This window comes from Asterias rubens, chromosome 4 (assembly GCF_902459465.1).
Source record: "Asterias rubens chromosome 4, eAstRub1.3, whole genome shotgun sequence".
NCBI lineage: Eukaryota > Metazoa > Echinodermata > Asteroidea > Forcipulatida > Asteriidae > Asterias > Asterias rubens.
Window position 1 is genome coordinate 12278577 of NC_047065.1, and position 25930 is coordinate 12304506.

The window sequence follows — 25930 nt, forward strand, 5'->3', positions numbered from 1 at the left end:
ATACTTGTACCGTTATAGGCAAATTTTGTCATCCATGGATAAACATGTCCCTGTTGTCAATACCAAGCAGGGTTTTCAATGCAGTGGATAACTGCCTCCCCCCCCCCCCCCAAACAAAAAAGTAGGTCTAAGGCCAATTAAATAAAACATGTTTAGCGTACTTCCTTTTTTGAAAAAAGGTAGAAGGAGGGCCTTTTTCCCCCTTGTTTTTTAAAAGACAACAGGCTATGGCATTTTTCAAAATAAATTTTGTTCCGTCTGAGATCAATAAAATAAAATGTATCCCTTTTTTTTCGTAAAAAAAAAGAAAGGAAAAAAAAAAGGCCCCTCAAAAGGAAGCGTGAGGGGACGCTAAACATGTTTGTTACGTTTGTTTTTTTGGCCAAACAACTGCCAATATTTCAATCACTGTAAGTGTTTACAGTCGGGGCAGAGGAGCTATATACCGGGTAACCATAGAAGTAGAATTCTTGTTTGCACAAAAAAAATGCCAGCATTTTACCAAAGATGTATGGACAATTTACAAGAGTTTTGTTCTTTTGTGGCAAAGGCTATTTCCTTCCACCATGGACCTACTATCACAGTAAGTGTGCCTAAGTGTAACCATGCGAGACAAGCTTTGCTCAAACCGGACACAAACAAAACTTCACAACCCTTGGAAATCGGATGGTTCAATAAAAAATATCAAAACTCGTTGATCAAAAAACAACCTTGGAAATCGTTGAGTTAGCGTTGGAAACGCACTGTGCCTTGGCTTGACAGTGGCAAGTTGCTTTCAGCTGCTGGTCCAAAATCTGAAATGAAAAAAAAAAAAATCAACAATGGCACTTTTTTTCGAAGTTTTACACACTTGGCTGCAGGAACAAGAAAGTACCGTTCAAACATTTCATGAACAAATTTTAAAGGTAAATAAAAGGAAAATTTAAGAAAACAATTTTTGCTGGAGAAAACTGTGGCCATCAGGGCAGTTTTATAGAGCTGCAGGCTTAACTGTTTTGTGGTTGGCAGAAAATAGCAGAAGACCAGCCGTCGACTTCACAAAACTGTTCCTAACTTTAAGATTGGTCTTATGACTTAGGACGATTCCCAACCCTGCACTGTAGCATGCAGACCTTAAAAGATTAATCCTCGTCCTAACTCGAGATAAGACCAGTCCTAACTCTTTGTGAAATCGACTACAGGCATTTATACATGTTATGGTACATTGTACATGGTGGTTTGGCTACTAACCTTATTCTGGTTAGCATAATTTGTTGTGGTAAGCTACTTTTTAAGCTTAAGCAGCTCTATGAAATTTTGGCCAGTTAGCCCATGGTGTTACCAAATACCATGCAATGCCTCAAATCCCACTTTGGAAAAAACATGCTTGGGGCACCAAATTGAAGAAATCAGGGGGGGGGGCACTCCTAGGACACATTCCAATGGATTACTTGGAACAAAAACTCCTTTATTTGTGGCACTTCTTTTAATAGCTTTTTCAATATACCCTATTACATAATCGAACCAGGCCACAGGTTCTAAGTCAATTTGCACCCAAGCTTAACTTCCTCCTAATCATGCTTACAATGCAAAGGGATTATTTTGTATGGGTTTCTTTCCTTAAAAAACGCATAGTCATAGTCCAGAAAGACAAGCACTTTCGAAATGTGGACAGAGGGCAAAGGTCAGCAGCCATGGTAACCAAGTAAACAATCACCCTGGATGTCCATGGATGTTTTGAACAACCACTAACAACCACTGACTCCGCGGCAGTAGTTAATTACGATCCTATAAGCTAAAGTAGTAGTCCAGTCTAATTTCTATACCATCCGCCCTGGTGATAGTTAATAAACAGGAGAGTTCTTTTCAGAACTGAGAAGTCTCCCGACCCTCCGATTATCTACTCCACGGCAGTAGAATAAAGCAAGACAGTTCCCTAAGAACAACTCTACCTGGCAAGTAGATACACACATGGTGTTACCGCAAACCAAATATATATTGATACCTCACCATGCAATGCCTCAAATCCTATAAACCACTAATTAGTTGTATTCTTTGTCATGTTTGGACAGAGAATGTCAATAAAATAGACCATGGAGGTAGAAATTAGAACCTCCATGAATAGACTAAGTGGATGAAGAACAAGCAGTGGACACGGTTGGTAATTTCATTAAAATGGTCGTTAGCATAAAAATGTACTTGGTAACAAGCAATGGAGAGCTGTTAATAGTATAAAACATTGTGAGAAACGGCTCCTCTCTGTAGTACAATAGTTGTTGAGAAAGAGGTTCTTTCTCACTAAAATATTTGAATTTGAAAGCACAAAACTTGTGCGACAAGCGTGTTTATTTCTTCCATTATTCTCTCGCAACTTCGATGACCAAATTGAGCATAAATTTTGGCACAGGTTTGTTATTTTATGCATACTGTTGAGATACACCAAGTGAGAAAACTGGTCTTTGGCAATGACCAATAGTGTCCAGTGCCTTTAATAAGTCATTTATGAGTTACACTTAGATTTAACAACTCTGGTACAATGACTTGCTTTAGTCATAAGTTCCTGCTTAAATTGGAATTCCTCAGACTATTATTAAGATAATTATTAAAGATTTTTTCAAAAGTGAATTTTAATCATTGTAGCCCAAAAGCCTGAGGAAATCTATACACGGTGCGTGCTATGGACCAGAAACACTGGGGTGATCACACCTACTCATGAGGCCAAATAAATAAAAATACAAGTTGGTCGTCCCTGCCCCACATCCTTTTTGGGGCGGCATCCTTTTTAAAACATTTTTTTTTTAAATGCATCCTTTAAAAGGGACTGGCCTAAATGCTTTTCCCGAATCTGTTTTCTCTTGTTATGTTTTTTGTTTGACTGCTCCTTAAACACCCAGCAGGGTGGATATGTGCACTTTACAAATCTATAAAGTACAGACAAACAAATTTCTAATTGAATTTTTTTTTTTTTTTTTAAATGTTTATCGATTCATAAAATAAAAATGTCATTTTACACCATTGAAATGTGAGGGTATAGACTAGTTAATTTGTTTTCCACTTTTATTGCGCCTCCATCTAGTGAAATACAGCCATAGATTATATTAACTGTACTTATTGAGTTTCCTGTGACCTCACATAATAATGGCTGTTAATTTAAATTCATCAATTATTGGTATCTAATTAACACCAAGCATCAAATGCTTTAATATTATCCAAGGACAACGTAATATTAAATTATGAATACAAATTTCCACTTAGAAATCAATAAACCTGGTAGTAGCAGGGAACGATGTCGTCTAGTAAATTTTGCAAAGCAACACAATTTAAAGGCTGAAATTGTTTTTTTGTTCACAGAATGCTAATGAGTGACAAATCATGATTTGTACATTGGCAGTTGATGCGTTTTGTGGAGTATTTTGCTCAGCTATAAAATTGAAACCTAATCATGTGACAGCATCTAACCATTGAGAGTCCTTGAATCCTGTTGTATGTTTTGTTTTAACTACCGTTATTCACTATTCTCTCTTGTTAAATTAATATAGTGGCTTACTGGGTTTTTTTTTTATGCAAGTCGCCAGACACACAAGGCCTGAAGGCCACTTCAAGGTGTGGGCTACAAATCAACTATTTTTCCAGTTGCCACCTACTCCTAGGGCTGAAACAGGGCTACCCCTTTTACAGTCCATAAGAATGAAGGCTTGGGTATTATCAGTCCGAAGCCTGGCTAGTAGAGCAGAAAGCACTACCTCCCCAATTTTACATAGCAAGTGTCACGACCGGGATTCGAACCCACACTCTGCTGATCAAACACCAGAGCTTGAATCCGGCGCTCTTAACCCTTTAGCCCGCATACCGCCCAGGGGCGCCCTGCGTATTACCACGCATACCGCCTGCGTGCGTCCGCGCAGTTTGACATTGTGTAATTTGAGTTATAAACATGCGATTATAACGCAGTAAACAGCCATAGATAGAGCGCGATCTCAAGATGACAACAGTCTAAAAATAGCACATGGTCCACATAAGAAAAATTATGTAAGGTTCAAAGGTCGAAAGTCATTTCACAATCAAACAACGCATGTATGAGTGGGTGCTTTTTCTCTGTGTGGAGCCGTACGTTTCTTCTGTGTAGCAGGACTGTATTGGGGATGTACCACGTACTACGAGCGCATGTACACAGTAATGGCAGTCTCCCGCTTCTTGTATCAGGTCAAACTTTCTGGTGCTTTTACACACGGAATACCGCGATTTCAAAGGATTTTACAAAAGATTTTAGGAACAGAAGGTATCTGTTGATAATCGAGGCATTTATTTTCATTTCTAAACGTATGTTGTGATTATTTTCAACCATTTTTCGTAGCTTGGTTTTCCTGTCCGACGACAGTGAAGTTGAGAAAACTTGTGCGCACAACTTTCCACGTAAACAAACCTTCACTTGATACGCAAACAATGTTTTTACATTTTTGTTGATCTCTCTTATGTTTCCAACCTGAAATCTTGAATTTGGTGAGTCAAACAAAGGACCTGTGAAAATCATTCAAAAGATAATTTCCTCATCTACAAAATAAACTCAACTTGTAACACAAGAAAATAATCACACCGAAAGTTATCCAACGATTTCTGGATACTACAGCCGGAAATCGATTGAATTTTCATGGCGCACTGTGGAGCGTGTGACGTTATGTTTACTGTTGCGTGCGTAAGGGTTAACAGCTCGCGGCCGTGACACCTCAACTTTTTACTACAAGCTGGTTCATCGAATTTGATTTTTATTTCAATTCAAAAATCGTCTTCAGTTTTTGCTTTCCCCCAACCACCATTCCACTTCTCCTCTTAACAGTTTGCTTTGTTTCGTTTTATCTCATTTTAAATAAGCAAGGCTGAACACTAAACAGGGCAATAAATCTAATCACAAAAATGTTGGGGTTTAAATTAAACATAATCTGCAGATAAAGCCATAATCCACTTGGAGGAGATTACATTGTATCTCTTGGGAGGAAAAATAACAACAAGTGATTACTCAGGGCTCGATTTCAAGGCACGGCTAACCCTGGAATTTGGGGCTTACGTCATGCCCCCCCCCCATATTATAGACCTTTTTCACGGTGGCCATTTTGATTTTACTCCATTCCAACTCATTGTAACCAAACTGAGGCTGGACGAACAAATAGTCTGGTGCTATGTTTGCGCAATGAATGTTAGCATTCATTACTGTTTTTGGAAATAGGGAACATGATAAAGACGGTGACAACGTGATAAAGGTCTTCATAACACACCTCTTGCTTGTTCTGTATTCTGGTTGGCTGAAACACAGTCTTGTGGGATGAACTAATATAGGCTAGTGATCGCGTGCATGTGTTTTGCGGGAATAGTACCAGAGCGGGCAATAGTCTTTGAATATAGTGCCCTCGGTTACAGCGCCCTCTCTTGACCTGTACCTTGAACAACAACTACAAAACTCCTTTTTCTGTTCTTATTTGACATTTAAGACCGAGTTGTGTTATAAAACACATATTGACTGGCATAATTCGGTAACTAGTGTACGTCTATTCCCCCTCGGGCCTGTGAGTGACCAGAAGAGGGGCCTAAATAGGTCGCTCTTCTGGTCACTCAAAGTCCCTCGTGGGAATAGACGTATACTAGTTACTTTGTTGCCAGTCAATAAGTGCATAATAGTGCAGAATTATTGGGCTAATGTCTCATCAAAATGGGTCTAATGGTGTACGCATTTTCATCATCTCTTTTGCTAAAAGCTTTCTGCAAAATCTGGGAGAGTTAGCATCTCTGTATTTAATGCGATTATTAAAAAGAAGAAAAAAAAAAAACGAAAAAAAAACATTTTACTTAGAAAATATTCCCCCAGAAAATATCCAATAAAGTTATACGAACTTTAGTTTTCAAAACAGCTCAGTCTATTAATCATTGTTTCATGGTTTCAGATAGTTCCTTTGGTGTCATGTCCTCTGCCGTTCCACAGCTTCCAATTCGACAGCAATCCACCCCAGCTTATGAACCCCCTTCCCCTTCCCACCCTTCCCTGTAGTGTAAAATCCCAAGGGCCCAGCCTCAATCTTCAAGGCACGCCTCCACGCTTCACACCTACGTTACTGTCTGCTCTAGGAAAAACACCCAAACGAGATGATCTCTCTCGTTAGTGCATGATAAGAGCATGCTGGTTTAAAAAAACAAAAAAGTGGAAGGCGGCCATTTTGGTTGCTATGGAAGAGGGCAGAGGTCAAACCTTTTACCTTATCATCATCAACCTTTGAAACTAATAGAGAACTGACAAGAAACATTTACGTACAAAGTGTCTCCGCAAACTTCACTTAAAGGGAAGGTACACTATTGGTAATTGTCAAAGGCCAGTCTTCTCACAGTGTATCTCAACATATGCATAAAATAACAAACCTGTGAAAATTTGAGCTCAATTGGCCTTTTGAGTTGAGAGAAACTGATGAAAGAAAGAATACACTTGTTGGACGAATTTGTGTGCTTTCAGATAGGAACAAAAGACTTCTAGCTATAAGTCTTTTATTATTTTAGTGAGAATTTACCTCTATTTCAAAATCTATGCTACTTCAGAGGGGGCCGTTTATCACAATATTTTTTACTATCAACAGCTCTCCAATGCTGTTTTTAAATTAATATTTGTTTTGAGTAATTACCAATCCCTTTAATCGTATTGCCTACCCTGCAAGGTTTAGAATCTTACTGAGAATGTAAACACTTAAAAATGCTCAAGACATACCTTGGTTGACTGATTAATCAGCGACGTCTTTTGGTTGGTCTGGGCTCCCAGTTGAACAGATCGTCATCGAGGGCTTTCTGTTCCTTTTCTTTCTCGAGAACCTGAAAGCAAAGAGATGCAACCGGGGGTCAGAGTCACTGCTGATAAAAAAGTCTCAAACTTGAATCCAGATCTAAGGGAGAACATTGAAACAATAGCAGCATGTCCACCTTTTTACAAACCTTGGAGTTATAGATTCAAAGGAGCTTTTGACAACATTATCCTCAGCAACAGAGAAATAGAGTATGAATTGTTTTATTTGGAGAAAAATACCAGGCAGACTAACAAAAAATTACTTTGCTTGAGGCCCAAAGTAGGTAAGCTACAAGTTCTTTTGCTTGCACTGTACATCTGTAGAACAAAGCATGAACGATCTTGCTTAAGGTCACAAGTGCTACGATCTTGACCCGAACCCACACTATGCTGAGCAGAAACACCAGTGTTCAGACACATGCAACTTGTGTAATCAGCAATGTCAAGCCACACACTAAGCAACTAAAGACTTCTTTTATCATCACCTTTCGCTCTTTGGCCATCTCAGCTCTGGCTTCAGCGAGTTGTCTTGTCTCACTGTGGTAAAGATCGGATCCACCGATTATATGAGGCATGCTGAACTGACCAACATACGATGCCTGCGACAACACAAACAAAATACAAGATTCCAGAGTCAGTGCTGAGGAAATCATTTTTTAAGTTAAAGGCACTGGACACCTTTGGTAATTGTCAGAGACCAGTCTTCTCACTCGATGCATCTCAACATATGCATACAATAACAAACCTGTGAATATTTGAACTCAATTGATTGTCAAAGTTGTGAGAGAATAATGTAAGAAAAACTACCTAGTCGCACAAGTTGTGTGCTTTCAGATGCTTCAATTCAAGACCTCAGCTAAGATCTCAAATTCAATTCAAATAATTTAGTGAGAAATTACTTTTTCTCAAAAACTACATTTTTAATACTTTGGAGGGAACCGTTTCTCACAATGTTTTATCAACAGCTCTCCATTGCTCAGTAGATTTTTATGCTCACAATTATTTGAGTAATTACCAACAGTGTCCAGTGCCTTTAAAGCAGTCTGAAAAAACTTACCCCTTGCTTTAACGCTGCTGTGCTATTCTGATCTGATTTTGCGATATAAAGCGCTTTGAAACGCCCGTGTAAAGCGCTATACAAGTGTTATTACTATTATTACTATTATTTATTAAAATTGAAACGTTAAGTTGTCAACCACGGTTTTTTTTCAGAACCAACACTACTCAGAAGAGATTTTCACATGGTGCTATCGCAAACCTCACCTAATTATTATTCAATTGAAAAAGACAAGAACGTTGAATGAGCTTGAACATAATTACACTGGCCTCACACTACAAACACTGGCCTCCCCTGCCAGTGGTCCAGTGTAATAAACCCTTCGCATGCGCAATAACATTTTGTTGACAAAATGAGGGAACATCGCGCTGTTTTGTGTGCGGCTAATGGCGGAGTGATGCAGGCGCAACTGGTGTTTGCTTACTACCCATCTCTAAGGCGTTTGCCACCTAATAGGGTCTGTATGCATGCGTGAATGTAACTAGCATATTTCATGGGAATGGTCTACTATCCAGCCCATTATACAAATTTCTGATTTTGTTCACCTTTTTGAACTTTTTGAAGTTCTTGGCGTTTGTCTTTTGCCTCGTTGGAGGAGCTGTGGCTATTCTAATGACGAGGTCAATTTTTTCAACGATGGCAAGATTGAACGGCAGGGTAGGGTCTGAAGGACTCGAAGGCTCACACTGAAATCAAATTTCCAGAAAAATAGGGATGAGATTTTGACGAATGTGAAAATTCCTGAATAATGCTTAAACAGGCCAGCAGCCAAATTCACGAAACGCCAGTACATTCGGTATTTTTCTGCAAGACTACATTTGATTATGAGACATACTCCTCCCAGCTAACATGTATACGTTGGGCCCACGTTGGCAATCGTACACATTTTTGGTGGGGGAACCGTTGGCAAGTGATGTTGTGGTGACATTGTTTTTTCCATCAGGCCAACGTTGAGGACATTGGGCCAACGTAAGCCCAACCCCATTCCGACGTCGGCAACTTTTTTTGCCGACGTCTGCACACCCAACGTTCGTTAGACGTTTTAGTTAAACGTTGGGACAACATAATATTTTTTAATTGGCCCAACGTCGGCAGCTGACGTCGTACTGACGTTTGTTTACAGCGTTTGGGCCAACTTACGAATAATCTAAAACAATAATTTAGAGATTAATTATCTCTTAATGCAGTTAACGCCCTGTGTAATTAATTCAAGTAATTAGTGTATGTTAATTAATACCTATCAGTTATGTTATTTACCAGTAATTGATGATACTAATAACTACATACATTCTAACTACAACTTATACTAGCCCATACACCCTTGTGCATGTCATGTCTTGTATTTATATAGTCAAGAATCCAGTGACTTTCCAGTCATGGTTTTACACCTTTATTAATTAGCTGTTCCGACCTACCGTCGGAACAGGTGCTGTTTTCGTCAAGATTTTTATTATTTTTATTATTATTATTCTTTGTTTCCGCCTAAAACCCCATAGCGTTTGTACAGCGTTTTTGTTCAGGCCCCGTCTCCTAAAGTATGAGGATAAAAGAGTTAAATCATATATCAAATTGAAGCTTAGAACATAAGCTTTACTCTAACAAAAAAGTGTTAAAATTCTTAATTAATTAACCACGTGGTCTTCATTTGAATTTTTAATTTGTAAACTTGATGCAGTCACTTGTGAAACATTCTCTTTGGTAATACAACACAGTATGTACCTCAATGAGTTGTTGACTTCTTGAGAGGAGTCTATACTATTTTGTTTCCTACCCGCGTTCTGGACACATTACTCTGTACACGCACAAAGTACGGAGGTTTGGGATTTTCGTTAGAACGTGCGTTAAATTTGTCCTTGTTTTTCTAACCGCGTTCTGGACGTATTACTCTGTGCATGGATGCTCTGTGCATGGGTTTTCGTTAAAACGAACGTGCGTAATTAGATAGGGGTTTTTGACGACAAAAACCCCCTTAAGGCATCTAATACTACATTTCAACCCTACTTAATAGTTATAGGCGTTAGCAGTTCATATTTAGTGACAATGGTAGCAAAATCATGAAACGAGAATTATTTCGCCGGATCATAATCCCCTCTGTTGATGCACACATGTAAAATCCCACCATTTTTACATCGTGCCCTTCTAGCCTAGTGGTCATCAGTCGCGACTACACATCTGAGAATTGCGAGTTCGAATCTCCGTCCGAAATCAATATTTTTTTATCCCCCAAAACTAAAAATATATTTCTTTTTGTAATATTTAAGTTTGATTCTTATCTTTATATCGATAGTGTTGCCTTTTCTTTTTCTCAAATGTTAGCCCAACATAACCTGTGTGCATGCATGACACGATGATGTTTAAAAACACAGTAAGCGAAAAATGGTGACCATAAGCGCAGAGTTTGGTGGTTAAGAGTTCTGTGAAATCAACTTTTACTAGATCAAACATCAAACCACCGACCCCCAAAAAAATTAAAAATCGTAATTAATTAACCACGTGACCCATATTTGCATATTTAATTGTACAAGGGGACAAAGTTGTTGGAACTTCCTGTTGATGCTGACATCATGAGAACATCAGCATAAGTATTGGAATTGCACTACCACTTGGAGTGTTCAAGGAGTCCAACACGTCAGTCTAGAGTCCAACTCTGATTGTAAAAATCAATTCAGGCATCATCTTCAATTTAATTTTATGCAACAAGCAAACTTATAAATTTTCTGATTTTATTTCAAAGGGTAACATAAATGGCTGTTAGCGAACGGTTTCCAACAAAAACTACATGGTGTACGTGCACAATACTCTTACTGGCCTCAAGCATTTACCTCTAGATAATAAATCAAGCATTCAGTTCAAAATTATAAAAGTTTGTTATTGCCACATTATTCAGCGAACCATGAATCATACACAGCTACTATTCACAAGAAAATCTATGTGTGGAGGGTAACAGACAGCACACAATGGAACCGGAGTTTAACAATGACAATGTCAAAAGTGCAATCGTCCGCCCTTGAAGTTTATTATACATGGGCTGATGGTGATCAAAAGGATAAAAGTTTGTTATCGCCACATTATTCAGCGAACCATGGATCATACACAGCTACTATTCACATAAAAATCTATGCGTGGAGGGTAACATACAGCACACAATGGAACCAGAGTTTAACAATGACAAAACCAAAAGTGCATTTGGGTATTTTGTTTATCTGTTTCATTTAAATATATGGTTAAGTTTTATTTTACGCTTAATGTTTTTGTGTTTGTTCTTCCTGGAATTTTGAATTGTTTTGCCGCTACATAAGATTACACCCACTAAATAGAATTGCTTACATTGCTTTCTTCGTTAGAAAAAAAGGGGGGGGGGTCCGTACTCGTTAAGGTTTGCTTTTTATGGGCCCCTCCATCCCCTACATGTGATTTGCATTGATTTTTAGTTTTTGTTTTCTATTATTGTACGATTGCATTTGCTTGTAATAAATTATTTATTACCTTCTGTGTAGACTAAGCTAGTTTCGCGCGTATTTAAACTTGCGGGACCATTATGTTCCAAACCTTATGGAGTTTTACGTGGGACATTTTTGTCCGTCCATTATTTTAGTTTAACGTAGTTTATGACCATGAATATTAGAAATATTGTTGGAAATGTAATACTAGTTAACAAAACGTATACAAGTAAAATCATTTCAACAACAAAAATCCTATACTTTCGGGATGTCGACTTCCCAAGATAAATTATCACAGGAAGACGACATCCTAATTTTAGGATGTTGACTTCCCGAGATAAATTATCACAGCAAGACGACATCCTACTTTTGGGATATCGACATTCCGAGATAAATTATCACAGGAAGACGACATTCTTCTTTTAGAATGTCGACTTCCCAAGATAAATTATCACAGGAAGATGACAACTGACGTTTAGGATGTCGACATACCGAGATAAATTATCACAGCAAGACGACATCCTACTTTTAGGATGTCGACATCCCGAGATAAATTATCACAGGAAGACGACATCCTACTTTTATGATGTCGACATTCCGAGATAAATTATCACAGGAAGACATCATCCTACTTTTATGTCGACATTCCGAGATAAATTATCACAGGAAGACGACATTCTTCTTTAATAATGTCGACTGTTTGTAGTTATAAGACTCCTTGGGGATAGGAGAAAAACTTGGGAAAACCGTGACCTCAATTTGACCTCTACTTCCGGGTCAACCGGAAGTGGGACCATATCTCAAGAACTACACAACCGATTTTCAATTTGTTTTCACTTACAGACTCCTTGACATTAATATTGACTGTGAAAACCTGTGACCCCATGTTGGCCTCTACGTCCGGGTGAACCGGAAGTGGGACCATACGCCAAGTACTATACAACCGATTTTCAATCCTGTTTGTTCAGTTTTATCCTCCTAAGGCATTAAAAATAAACTTTGAAAATCCATGACCCCAAGTTGACCTCTACTTCCGGGTCAACCAGAAGTGGCACCATATCTCAAGAACTACACAACCGATTTTCTAATTTTTTTCAGTTACAGACTCCTTGGGCGTTAGAGATTAGCCTTAGGTTACCGTGACCCCATGAAGTGGCACCGTAACTCAAGACACTGTACAGTATTTTTCAAACTTTTTTTTCAGTTATAGACTCCTTGGTAATTTTAACACATAATCAAAGCAAAAGAACACGGAACAGCTTTGTGTTTGTTCACAAACACCTAATGTCTAGTTAAAATTGTTTACTTCTAAATTCAAATGTTTTTTTAAAGTATCTTTAGTGTACATATTTTCTTACAGACAAGTTTTCCACAAAAGTACACAAACTTGCTTTGGAAATTCTTAAACTCAACAAATTTGTTTTTAGAAGTGTTAATACACACTTCTAAATCATGCCCACAAATTTGCATTTATTTCAACGTTGGACCAACCTTGGGCCAATGTATGAATATTATCTTGGTGGGAAGTGGCCCTTAGACTGTACAATATTTCCTGACGTTGGCATAACCGTAGGACGCCGATGTTAGGTTGCCCACATCATAACTACGTTATGCCAACGTTGGAAATTGACATGTTATACCACACAACAATTCCCGACGTTGGCTTAACCTAAGGATGCAGACAGAAAGCTTCCCGTGATTTAACTACGTTGAGCCAACGTTGGAAATCGACCGGTTGTTACTGCACAACATTTCCCGACGTTGGCCCAACCTAAGGATGCAGACGTTAGGTTGCCCGTATTATAACAACGTTGAGCCAACGTTGAAAAACGACATGTTTCACTGCATAACATTTCCCGATGTTGGCACAACCTATATCAGCCGACGTTAAGTTGCCCCTATCATAACTAAAAGTGACAACGTTGTCATTCTGACTGTTGTATTTCATACTGTTTACAAACGTCCGTACAACGTTTAAAAACTGACTCCGACCTTCCCAACGTCCGTTCAATGTTCGTTTTTTTATGCCGACTTTGCCGACGTTCACCCAGTGGCCCACCGTATGCATGTTAGCTGGGCTTTTATATAGCACAATGTAACTGTTTATAAGGTGCTTTGGCGCAATATGCTGCCAACCTGTATTTATTTGTTACAATACCTTGATATTTTTGTTGGCCGTGATGTATCCTGTGGGGATTTCTTGTAGCGGGGGATTAGCATCATGCGATATTGGCTCAGGATCAATGGTAGGGTTCGATCCCTTGTAATCCTATTCAAAAATAAACACGATAATGTCAACAGATTTGTCAAGAACTTCAACCCGAAAATGGCCCTAAAAAAAGAAAAAAACAATTCAAAAACTTGAAATACACAAACATCAACATATATGTGTTTGTTCTTAGGTAAAATAAAAGAAAACTAGAAAAGAAAAAAAAAACAAGCAAATCAGAATATAAAATTAAATGCAAGAGAAAATTGCACCCCACTGAAAGAGCAAAAAAATTAATCTGTGAAAAACCCCAGAATGGATGATTTTCTTTACTAGGTTGACATAAAAAGTCTCAAATTTTAAATTCCCGACAAACTATTAATACCAATCTACCAAACAATCCTCTGTGGGTTCTTCATTTGTCTTTAAAAAAAAAAAAAAAATTTGTGGAAAAAGCCCTTGATATTCAGAATGAAACAACTGACTTAGAAAATCGCAATCCACTGAAAATGCAAAACATTTCAACTGTACCTCTTCGGCCAATCTACTCTTCTTGGATTTGTTCATCCCGCCGCCCTCCTCAGTGACATCCCCCTTCTGACTAGCATCCTCTATATCCATGGCAACTGCATCATCCCTCCGCCTCTTCCCTGTCCTCCTACCTCTGTTCTCATTTGCGGTTGGAGGAAGGACGTCTTTTGTGATGGTGCCTCCTTCAGATGGTGCAATCTTCGCGTCCATGGCTTTGGGTTCGAATGCTTGGGAGACTGATTTATGATCATTCATGTCTTTATTCGTCGTCTTGTCGTTTGTCTCCCTCGATGGTGGTATGATGTCCCCTTCAGAGTCTGCTCTCGTGACTTCTCTGTCTTTCTTGACTAATTGGGACTCAAATCCGAGATGATGGATGTCTTTGTTTCTCCCCCTCACCATCTTCTCATCTCGTCGTCCTGTCGGCAGGATGACATCCTTCTCATCTGGTCTTCCTGATGGAGGGATGACATCATCCTCAAGTGTCTTCGCATCTGCCTCATCGTCACTGTCTTCAACTGTTACATAATCTTTCTCTGATGTACAAGGATTAGGGGTGCGTTCTGGGTTCCGAGTCTTGGTCTTATCAATTCGCTCAGATGGCGAGAGGATGTCCCCAACTGCTCCGGACCCAAGGTGACCTTTCTTGGGTGGGTTTGCGGCATCAGCTTTCACTATCCCCTCTGGCGAGCGTTTCTGTGTCGAAATCCGAGCAGAAGAAGAGTTCCGCAATTTCTGCAAAGAAGATGCTTGTTTGCTTGAATCCGCTTGTTTGCTTGAAACCGATGATGCCTTCTTCATGATAACGTCTAGGATTGTTGTTGAGGGCGCTTGCTCGGGATTAGGGAGGCTCACAGGTTCCCTCCGAGGGAGTTTGGATGGTGCAGACAACTTGGAATTGTCCTCCTCTCTCACCCTGAGAAAAAAAAGTGTTTAATTTTCAAATAAAGAAATTATCATAAACCAACCTGTGTTTTGTTCAATTTGAGAAAAAAATAATGATAATAATATTGCTTCTTATATAATAAGGCAAATACCCTGGTAGCTACAAGCCTAGCCCCAAAACATGGGTAATGTGAAACTGAATATATCCTTCCCTATTCCCGCTCAATGTCAACTGCACCTGGAGCGAAGACTGTGCGAAGAGAGCCAACATTGAACGGAGATCGGAGTCAAAAAAAGGGTATACTTTGTCCTTCAAAGGCACTAGACACCTTTGTCACTTGGTGTATCTAAAATTATGCATAAATAACAAAACAGTGTGACTATCTCTCAGAGACGTCATTCCCTCTTTGGCAATGTCAGCCTGCTCCCTGAAGATACACCTGCCCATGTGGCCCTCGAGCTGAGCGTCGAAGCACGGGGAGGATCCCGCCCCTGCCCAGCCTGAAGGAGGCCAAGAGGCCGACCTCGTAGCACCTGGGTGGGCCAACTGGACGCTGATTTCGAGTCCCGGGCTGGGCAGCTGTGGCAATCCGCAGCAGAACGCATTGGTTGGGCGGCTCTACGTCCCCCTTGATGGATCAAGAGAATGATGATGATGATGATGTTATTACCTTTTCTTTGACGACTTTTCTGGCCCAGTATTCATAGTTTTCTCTTGCTGTTGCTTTGCGACTGATGAAGTCTTCCTCGTCTCTGGCACTTGAGATTGAGGGAGTTTAGAATGTTGCGTTTCGGAGGCTAAGACGTCCTGGGTGAGAGAAGGAGCCGCCACTGGATGCAGGAAGGTCAAACCGGCTAGTAAATGAAAACAAGGCTGACGTTAAATATTAGGTTTGCAGTACTACCGTGTGTGTGTGTATCCACTTGCCAGGTAGAGTTTGTCCTTTAGAGAACTGTCTTGCTATATATTCTACTGCCGCAGATTAGATTTATTGGATGTTCAGGAGACTTCTCAGTTATTAGAAGAACTGTCCTGCTTTTTAACTACTACCTGGGCGGAAGGTATAGGAAATTGGCTGGCTGGGACTACTACTTTAGCTTATAGGATCGTAATTAACTGCACTACACTGGAGTGAGTTATATAATTGGTCTCCATGTTTGGACTAGCTTGCACTAGTCATCGTCAGGAGACTGAGGAAAAAGGCTGATGTTAAGCTTCAAATATGAAAACAATTTACGCTGTCGCAAACAGCATGCCAACCAATAGAAACTATGTGGTAATTGCAAACAAACAAATAAACAGTTATAGGCCAGAGTCTTTCATGTAGGCTTTCGAAAAAAATACTCTGCTAGGGTCAAAACATGAGGGCCATTTTTTTGAAGCTTTAAATGTGCCAGGCTTTAAATTAAGACTAACAAAAACAGGTATCTTCAGGTCTATGGGTCTCAGTGCTATAGTCACTTTTCAGGGTACCTTGGTTTTAATTGAAGAAAGAATAACAAGATTATAACATTCACAGTTGTTGATGTGAACCTTCAAGCTTTCACATAACTCCACGCTGAAACTCACCCTGAGCGACTCTAGGGTTGCAGTGAACTTCTGTTGATGCGTACAGCACGGCCAGACCCAGCTCAGACTGAGGGATGGGTCGAAGGTCTCTCCTACATCAAGAACATTCAGAAAATAGTGAAAGCTTGTTATCTTTTGGCACCCCACACTCCCCCCTCCCCCAGTCTTACAAGCTAACAGGTGGCCCATCATAATCAATCCAATGCCCACCTGGGTTGCATTCCACTTGTGCAAATGTTGCTAATGTTTGCTCATGTTACTAACAATCTTGAGTTGAACGAATTGTGCATCGCTACCATTGGAGAATAAAAAAGTCATGTACAAAAGAGGTATACATACAGCAAAAACAATGTTAAAAACAAAACAAACTAATTGTGGTGTCGATCTTCTTTTTACATGTAGGGCGCTGCCATATTGACATCACAAAGTGCGCACCAACCATTCCAATTCATCGGACATGTTTGAACCCTAGGGCTCGAATTTAGGGAGAAAATCCAAAAGACCGCAGCACTTGTAGCTCAGAATCTTTACTGGACTGAGATTTTATTTACATAGACCAGAATCAAACAAGAAGATACTAAGTATTGTTTGAAGCTTTGCACCTTGTAAACCTATATTGGGTCTCAGAATTCATCACCGCAATAACCTATCTTCCTAAAAGTTTGTATATACTCAGCGCTTTGAGTACCTTGTTTGCTAGGTACGTGCGCTATATAAGACTTTGATATTATTATGGTGTGAAGAAATAAGAAGATACTATAAATAAGAAAACGAGCAGAGTATACTGTTTGAAACATCGAGACCCAACCGGCTCTTTTCAGAGCCAACACTCACCCTAAGAGATTTACACATGGTTGTACTCGCAAGTTTACTATTTAATTATAGTTTCTTGCTAAGAAGAGACTAGAATCAACATGAGAAAACAATTTTATCATCTCAACTTTTTTAAACAAAGTGAAAAATGTATCTCTTCTGTTTTTCAGCAGGATTGACAAATGTGACCATCCACCACCAATGGGCTGTAAAGTTGACACTTTTACTGGTATGGGCTTAATGCATTTTTGGAGAGTGTGTAATCGGCTTTAAAATGATACCATCCACATTTAAATCAGACTTTTCTTGACGAAGTTATGATTTCTCAAAGCCACCTACTTTTTTATTCAGATTTCTCAAAGATTTCTTGAATCACAAACAATTTAATAGGCTCTGCAATGTGCGAGTGCGACTTTACTGCCCATTGGTGGTGGATGGTCACAAATGTTATCTGTGAGACTCAAAACTCAACATTTGAACATCATTCTTTTGAGACAAAGAAGAAAACAAGACTAACCGACTTGGGCTTACTGGCCAGGACACTGAAATTACTGGCCTCCAGCCAGTGGTCAAGTGTAAAATTTGAGCCCTGCCCACCCAGATGACCAGTGTTTAGACTGGTTGAGTCTTGTACTTGATGTCTGGGACTTGAACACACCCTGTAAAGGCTTGGGGTACTTTTTGTAACGCAAAACACAATGTCCACAGATTTACATTATACTTGCACAGCTTGAAGATAATGAAAGGAAAAGTCTTCCCTTGAAAAATTACTTGCTGAGGTGCTGTTGTTTAAGAGAAATGAGTTAAACAATATATTGTTTCAAATATATTTGAAAATATGTTTTACATTCTTGAATAATTTTTGCTTCACCGAGACATTTTTTTTTCGTGACTTGTTTTACTCATATCTCAAAAGTAAGTAATATTTTATACGAGGCTTTCTACCTCCATTATCTTCGAACCATGTAAGTTTAATGTAAATCTGTGGTTTTGCAGTGGTCACCTTTTGAGAATGTCCATAACCCGTGTTGCCCATTCCTGTCCAGCCTGAGTCATAATTTGGCTCTGGTCTTGGGGGTCAGCATACATGACGATGGTTGAAGGATCCGTCAGAACTTTCTCTTCACCTCTTGTCATCCCTTCATCGATCAGCACCGGCTTGCCTCCGGCTAGCTCTACAATCTGACCGAGCTGTTTTAGCTTCAGGAGAAAGTCACAAACAAAAAAAACAAAAAAAAGTTAATGGCTTAAGTTTCGACCCCCAGCAGAGATCTTTCTCGAAGGGTAAACGATTACATAACAAACATGTACATGTTAGTATAACATACGCAGTCAAGTGGAAATACATGCATAAATAAAGAGCTAGAGAGAAAGTCAAGAAACAAGCAATATTAGATTGGATTTGGTCTCACCTGTTTGGCAGTAAGGAATACAACAGTCATGCCATTGAAGAGAGTCTGTCGGTCGACATTCGGCTGGAACGATACATCCTTCTCATTTATGGCCGTCTCTGCCAGGGTTGGGTGGTAACTTAAAAACAATCAATCAAAGCTAATTTAAAGTCTGGCACTATTTGGAAAAGCAGTTACAAACAGGTAACAGGTGTAAGTTGTCAGACCCTTTTTTTTTTTAATGGAGCATTCATTTAATGGGGATTAGGGAGAACCCCGTGTAAGGTTCCCCCGTCTTCCCGTGCACAACTTACTTAAGTGGATCGGGCATCTTAGAATCTGCGACAGCCGCCTCTTCCGTCTTTCGCAAAAACTCTGGAGTGACGATGTGACGGCAGGTTACCAGGGCCCCGATAACCTGTAATTGAAATTCAGTCTTTTTGTTACATTTTAACAGACACCGTCCAAATCCACTATCTGTATGTTTGTCTTGGTTTGAGCTTAGTTTGATTGACAGCATATTGCACCACAGCACCTTGTAAACCATTACATGGTGCTATTAAGGATTATAACACACCTCTTGCTTTTTCTGTATTCTGGTTGGCTGAATATCAACTACAAAACTTCCTTTATTTTCCAGATTTCTGTTCTTATTTCACATTTAAGACCGAGCTGTTTTATAAAACACATATTGACTAGCATTATTCGGTAACTAGTGTCGTCTATTCCCCCTCGGGCCTGTGAGTGACCAGAAGAGGGACCTATTTCCCTCGGCCTTCGGCCTCGGGAAATAGGTCGCCCTTCTGGTCACTCTAAGTCCCTCCGGGGAAATAGATGACACTAGTGACCTCGTTGCCAGTCAATATGTGTATACTAGGTCTTATAATTCAAACTAAGTACAACATACTTGGAAGAAAATACTGTATGTAACAACACCAAGAGTGTCATTGAGTGACGGATATGCGCGCTATATATAAGTAGCCACTTAGTATCACTATTATTATTATTCAATTGTATGGAAAATATGGGCCTAGTTCATGTTTCATTGTAATTGGATCTAAATTTACATAGACTAATTCAAAAGCGATTTTACAAAATAAATCACTGAGGAAATAATTTCAGAATGATAACTTTGAGGAAATTGTTTACAACCTTGATGGTGACGGTCAACTGCGTCATGATGAGATGTGTGCATTCTTTACTCCACTCGGGAACAACGTGACCCCCAAGTTTACGTGTCAGTAACTTCAGAGATTTCTTCTCGACCGACGGAAGTGATGAAAAGGCTACCACTAGTGGTTCATATGTCACTCTTGTAAAAGAAACACACACAAAACAGTACTCATTATTTAAAGGCTGTGGACACTATTGGTAATTACCCAAAATAATTATTGAAGTAATGTAGTTTTCGAGAAAGAAATAATTTTCCACAAATTTGATTTCAAGGCCTCATAACTAGATTTTGAAGTCTTTAAATCAAGCATCTGAAAGCACACAACTTTGTGTGACAAGGGTGTTTTTTCTTTCATTACTATCTCGCAACTTTATTTCACGCATATGTTGAGATACACCAAGTGGGAAGACTGGGCTTTGACAATTACCAATAGTGTCCAGTGTCTTTAAACTGACTGTTGTTTACAGAATGCAGGTTTGAACACCAGCCAAGCGAGTCATGGGATGGTGCCGAAGTCATTGTGGTGTTCCGTAGCCCAGTGTATAAAAACAACCAACTCAAGCTCTTGTGTTTCTGATCAGCAGAGTGTGGGTTCGAGTCATAACAAAACAACAGTACATTTATCGCAAAGAAAAGGGGGTGTTCCTGGGCTGAGCAGCAGCGTAATGCCACATATCTCAAATAAATCAGCTTTGTGCTGCCAGTTGGTTTACAGTTGCCACTTGGTTTACAAGGTGCTGCGGCGCAATATGCTTCAAATCAAACCAGGAGTACCAAGGCGAACCTCTTCTCTTTTCAATAAGTGCACTTAGGCCTATTATTTTTTTTACTTGCGTTACACAATGCTCAGGACCAACGGCTTTATCTCCCACCATCCTAAGCAATATGGTTAAGTGCCTTGCTTAAAGGCAGTGGACACTATTGGTAAATGTCAAAGACTAGCCTTCACAGTTGGTGTATCTCAACATTATGCATAAAGTAACAAACCTGTGAAAATTTGAGCTCAATCGGTCATCGAACTTGCGAGATAATAATGAAAGACAAAAAACCTTTGTCACACGAAGTTGTGTACGTTTAGATGGTTGATTTTGAGACCTCAAGTTCTAAATCTGAGGTCTCGAAATCAAATTCGTAGAAAATTACTTCTTTCTCGAAAACTATGGCACTTCAGAGGGCACCGTTTCTCACAATATTTTATACCATCAACCGCTCCCTATTTACTCGTCACCAAGAAAGGTTTTATGCTAATAATTATTTTGAGTAATTACCAACAGTGTCCACTGCCTTTAAGGACGCCTAGGTGTCAGGGCTGGGACTCAAACCCACACTCTGCTGATCAGAAACACCAGAGTTTGAATCTGGTGCTCTTAAATGCTAGGCCATGGCAAGCCACATAAATATAATGAGCAATATGCAATAACATTAATAACTCACCTCCATTCATTGGAGTTCAAGGCACCGAAGGTGATGAGGTCACCATCTTCAAGAGGGGTGTCACCACTACCCAGTTTGGCGCCATTTCTTAATGAGCCAAATTTTGACAAATCATGGAAGGTCAGGAGAGGTCTCTCAAGCGGCTTGCTCTAAAACAGAAAGTCATACGAAAAATCCAATATGATTCTATTTTTAAAGAATTATAATAACTTCTATATATCCACACACTCATGGCAAATGATAGTTAACTACAACTTTATGTATTGAGGAAAACAGTTGGTTCCGATTACCAAACGTATATAATCCGTTTAAAATTGAACCTACCAGATTGGCATCAGAATGTGTGACTGTCAACTTGGCATGATTACGACTCACTGAGTTGTCGTTTAGAATCAAGATCCTGCAATCTACAAACATTAGAAGAAGAAAAAACGTAAGGGACCATTCAGAATAATCAATGTTTAAAGGAACAAGTTGCCTTGGGTTGGTCGAGTTGGTCTTTGAAAAGCGTTTGTAACAGTTTTTTATAAAATGCATATGGTTAGAAAGATATCAAATTTTTGACTCCCATAAATAGCCGATCGTATTAGTAAGCACATTAAAAGGAAAACCACGCAATTTCGAGGCAAATTTGTGTGGATTATTGCATTCTACTTTTAAAACAACTTTCCAACCATGTGCATTTTATTAAAAAAACGGTTACCAATGCTTTTTAGACCAACTCGTCCGATCCAAGGCAACGTGTTCCTTTTACAATCTTTTTACTTAAAAAACTCATGCTTTGGCACACCCACCCACCACAAATTGCGGACAGAATAAGGGCATGAAAGAGGATGCTGCTTTTCATCTTATTCTTGATTTAATATCGTAAGCTAACTCAACATGGCAGTTACTGAGCTTTCCCTCACATAGTCATGCATAATGAATCGCGCAGCCAAGCGTTGGACAGCTTCATGAAGAGTATGTACAATGATACAGTTTTAAACCCAAATCTAGAAATTCACGGCCCCGATAGTTAGGGATAGACTTCTAAACCATTCTTTACCTCGGCGTCCAACAGTGTACTCCTGGCCTTCGATTAGATAGAAGCGGATATCTGTATCATATCATGGAAAAAAAAGAAAAAAAAAGTTAACTATCAGATTGAACTTAAATAAACGAAGGAGACTTTTTAGGAATGCTTAGAGGCTAGGGCCCAATTTCACGGCTCTGCTTACCGTAAGCACAGAATCGGCGCTTACGGAAGCAGGGAATTATGTGCTTTAAACGATTGTACTCCGCGTTTGTATAGACCTTATGCATATGATGTCATTTCAGTACGGCGCCCTCGCCTTGAGGTCAAAAGGAGGTTGTCTATTGGCCAATCAATGTGTGTTTCGATTGTTTCGTCACCGTTTGACCTCAAAGATGGCGGCTGGATGACGTCAATGCATAAGGTCTATTCCACGCTTACAAGGCTAGCGCAGAAATTCAGCGCTTGGACCTAAGCTGGGATTCGTGATCGTAAGCGCAGAATACGGCGGTAAGCAGAGCAAACGTGGGATCGACTGGATGGTTCGTGTTGAGAGGTACAGTGGAATATACACATGTAGCTGTAGTGTTAGCAACTTTTCTTCATGTTGAAATAAACGTCAAAGTCAGAGTGTCCATGGAAAGAATACGTGAGGTCAGAATTCCACTTATTTATTATTGTGCAATGTTTGGCAAGGGTTCTCCTTCAAGATAGCAACAGCTCTTTCCCTTCGTTCCGATCTTTGGGTTTTAAAATCCACTAAATTCTTATGAATGTTAAGTCATCCAACCCCGAAAAGACTATTTTGTCAATCTGCAAGAACTCCTTGTTTCAGTGGTGTAACCGGTGGCACGCATCCAGCCAGGTATGAATGTCAAATTTTAACTCTAGAATAGTACTGTCAGCATAGGATTTCAACGTACAGGTGCCCTAACCAATAGTCGCCTATTTCCGACACCTCATGTAATTCACCGCCGCTGTACAAATACTGCACTACTAGCTTGTCAACTGCAACTTTGAACTTTGAATAACTGTAGTGTCGGAGTAGCTTTACGGTGGAAAGTGGATAGTGTACTTTGCAAGTAGGAACTCATAAGATGGCCAATGCGATCAGCCAAACAAATAAGGCCTCAGGTAGCACCTCTAGTTCTACCACCAGCAGAGGACCTCGGAATAACCAATGTCCACTTTGTAAAAAGAATGTTCAAAAGGGAGTCCAAGCACTACAATGTGAGTACTGCTCAGTCTGGCATCATATTTCCTGTGAATCCATTTCTGAAGAAGAATACAACTATGAAAGATCAGCAGGACGAAATGAAAGCGGAGATTTCTCAGTTGTCAGATAAAGTTGGAGAACTGGTCAAGGTAGATGAACCGACGTTCAAGAAAAACATCAAGGCTGTAGTGAGAGAGGAAATTTACGAAGCCAAGGAAAGAGATTTGAGGAAGAATAATTTAGTGATCACGGGTCTCAAAGAGATCCCTGATGAAGAAGGCAATAGCGACGCTAGCTCAGATGAAGAGGATTTAACCGACACCGGTCCCTCAACCAGTGATAAGCATACTGTCGAACATTTGATTCACACGGTATTAGGGTTGAAGAATGTTGTGGTCATCTCGGCTTCCGAGGGCGCGTATACCGGATCATAGAAGACTTGTCATCGCTTCTGTAGCCACTAAGGACATGCAACATCAAGTGCTCAGAGTTTCCAAGAAGCTTAGCGAGAAGAAAGGCTGGAAAGACGTTTTCATCGGTCCTGACCGAACAAGAAAGGAAAGGGAAGATGACAAGACCCTAAAAGACGAACTTCGGGGGAGACGTGAGAGTGGTGAAAGGAACCTCGTGATAAAAAAGGGACTGATCAGCTCCCTCGAAGAAGTAGCCCAACTCCCGAGGAACGAAGATCAAGAGTCATCAAACAAAGCACATACGTCAAAATTTCGGGATGCGCCCCCCCTCAGCATGATCACAAGAGGAATCAGACAGTCGTCCCAGAGGACATCCCAGGCTCGGCCGCTTCGGGGGAAGTAATTACTTCCCAAGCGAACCCCAATCAAGATGATGAGGTAATAACTGTAAATATCAATGTAAATAGGAGCACAAGTGATGCATCCAGCAACAGGAACACTGTTAGCAAGTTAAAAAGTTTTTCTATTAATGCAAGAAGCATTATAAGCAAAATGCAAGAACTGAAGTGTTATATCTACGAACTAGACCCGGATTTTGTAATGATAACTGAGTCCTGGGCGTCAGACCAGATTGATGATGTCGTGCTTAAATTGGAAGGCTACAACATTATGAGAAAGGACAGACAGAGGAAGAAAGGCGGAGGCTGTATTTTATACTGCAAATCCTACCTAACTGCAGTCATGGATTCTGAACTAACAAATTTCAATGACACTGAAGCGGTTTGGTGCAATCTTACTACTGACAATGGTAACATACTGATGGGAGTCTTTTATCACAGCCCTTCAGCAAATTCCGAACAAGAACTCGATCTGCATAATATGATCAGTATGGCCTGTGATAGACAAGGAGAAAAAATCATCTGCAGGGATTTTAACCACAGTTCCATCGATTGGGGATCACTCCACTCAGGAGCCGAAGGAGTAAAATTTGTAAATCTCGTCCAAGATTGTTTTCATGTCCAGCATGTTGACCAACCGACACGGGGGAACAACATTCTGGACCTGGTTCTCTCTTCTAACGAAGCCCTGGTGGAAAACCTACTTGTAAATGAACCCTTCGGAACCAGTGACCACAACGCCATCACTTTCGACCTTGTGACATCAGTGCAAATAAAGGTTTGGACGATATCATATTTTGATAAGCTGTCTGCCCCAGTAACCAGAACCACCGTCTCCTCCCCAGTTGTGTGATGGCGTCGGTGGATTCAAGTAAATTCAAGTAAGTTCAAGTAAGTTACAATCTTGTTAGTTAACTTTTAATACTTTGTAGCTAGGCCTAGTACAATGTTGAAAGAAAACTTTACGTAGAAAAATAGCGTCTTGTTCCTTCAGAAAATTTGAAGATTCAAAGTTGTCTTTGTAAACCATGCACATTATTATCTATACATGCTATACATACCACAATCTCTGTTGTTTTGTAGCACCCACATTGTGATAGTTTTTGTTCAGATATTGCCGTCAGGTCGATCCTCCATGATGCAAAATCATACAGCGCGCTCGTCGACTTCAGACTTCCGACCGCGCCGCGTGTGTGATGTGTGTGTGACATCGGTCTGCGGTGTCATTTTAACAACCGTCCACGACCGTCATCACATTCGGGCTTGGGTAGAATTCGGTGATGACGGTCGTTGTATTTGCCAACGTTTACTTTTCCTTATTGTTTTTTTTCTAAGCGCTATAGGTCTTGAATTCCACAGGTGGATAACTTTCTGTATGGCGCCACCACTTTTTCACTCATTTTTACAAAAAGGGATATATCAATCAGGTAAATTAGATATTATATTATTTCATATCGAATGAAAAAGTGGTGGCGCCATACGGAAACTTTTCCGGAAATTAGGTCAGTTTTTTTAAGGAGACTGCACCGTCAGATTTCCCCAACTTTTTGTATGAAGAAAGGTGCCAGCCCAAAACTGGTTCAGCTGTCCCGAG

At 39.9% G+C, this 25930-nt stretch overlaps 1 protein-coding gene across 1 annotated transcript; it reads right to left on the reverse strand.

The window, feature by feature from the left end:
• Nucleotides 1-304: 304 nt before the first annotated feature.
• On the reverse strand, nucleotides 305-25535 carry LOC117289227 (nibrin-like). The gene is made up of 16 exons (XM_033770247.1): nucleotides 25398-25535; nucleotides 22343-22393; nucleotides 21622-21704; nucleotides 21298-21446; nucleotides 19842-20001; nucleotides 19004-19107; nucleotides 18711-18828; nucleotides 18302-18498; nucleotides 16486-16577; nucleotides 15587-15770; nucleotides 14031-14946; nucleotides 13449-13559; nucleotides 8396-8536; nucleotides 7279-7392; nucleotides 6722-6822; nucleotides 305-794 (listed from the first exon to the last, which is right to left on the reverse strand). Exons 1-15 carry the CDS (start codon nucleotides 25426-25428, stop codon nucleotides 6739-6741), a joined length of 2535 nt encoding a protein of 844 aa, XP_033626138.1. The 5' UTR covers nucleotides 25429-25535; the 3' UTR covers nucleotides 305-794; nucleotides 6722-6738.
• Nucleotides 25536-25930: the final 395 nt, after the last annotated feature.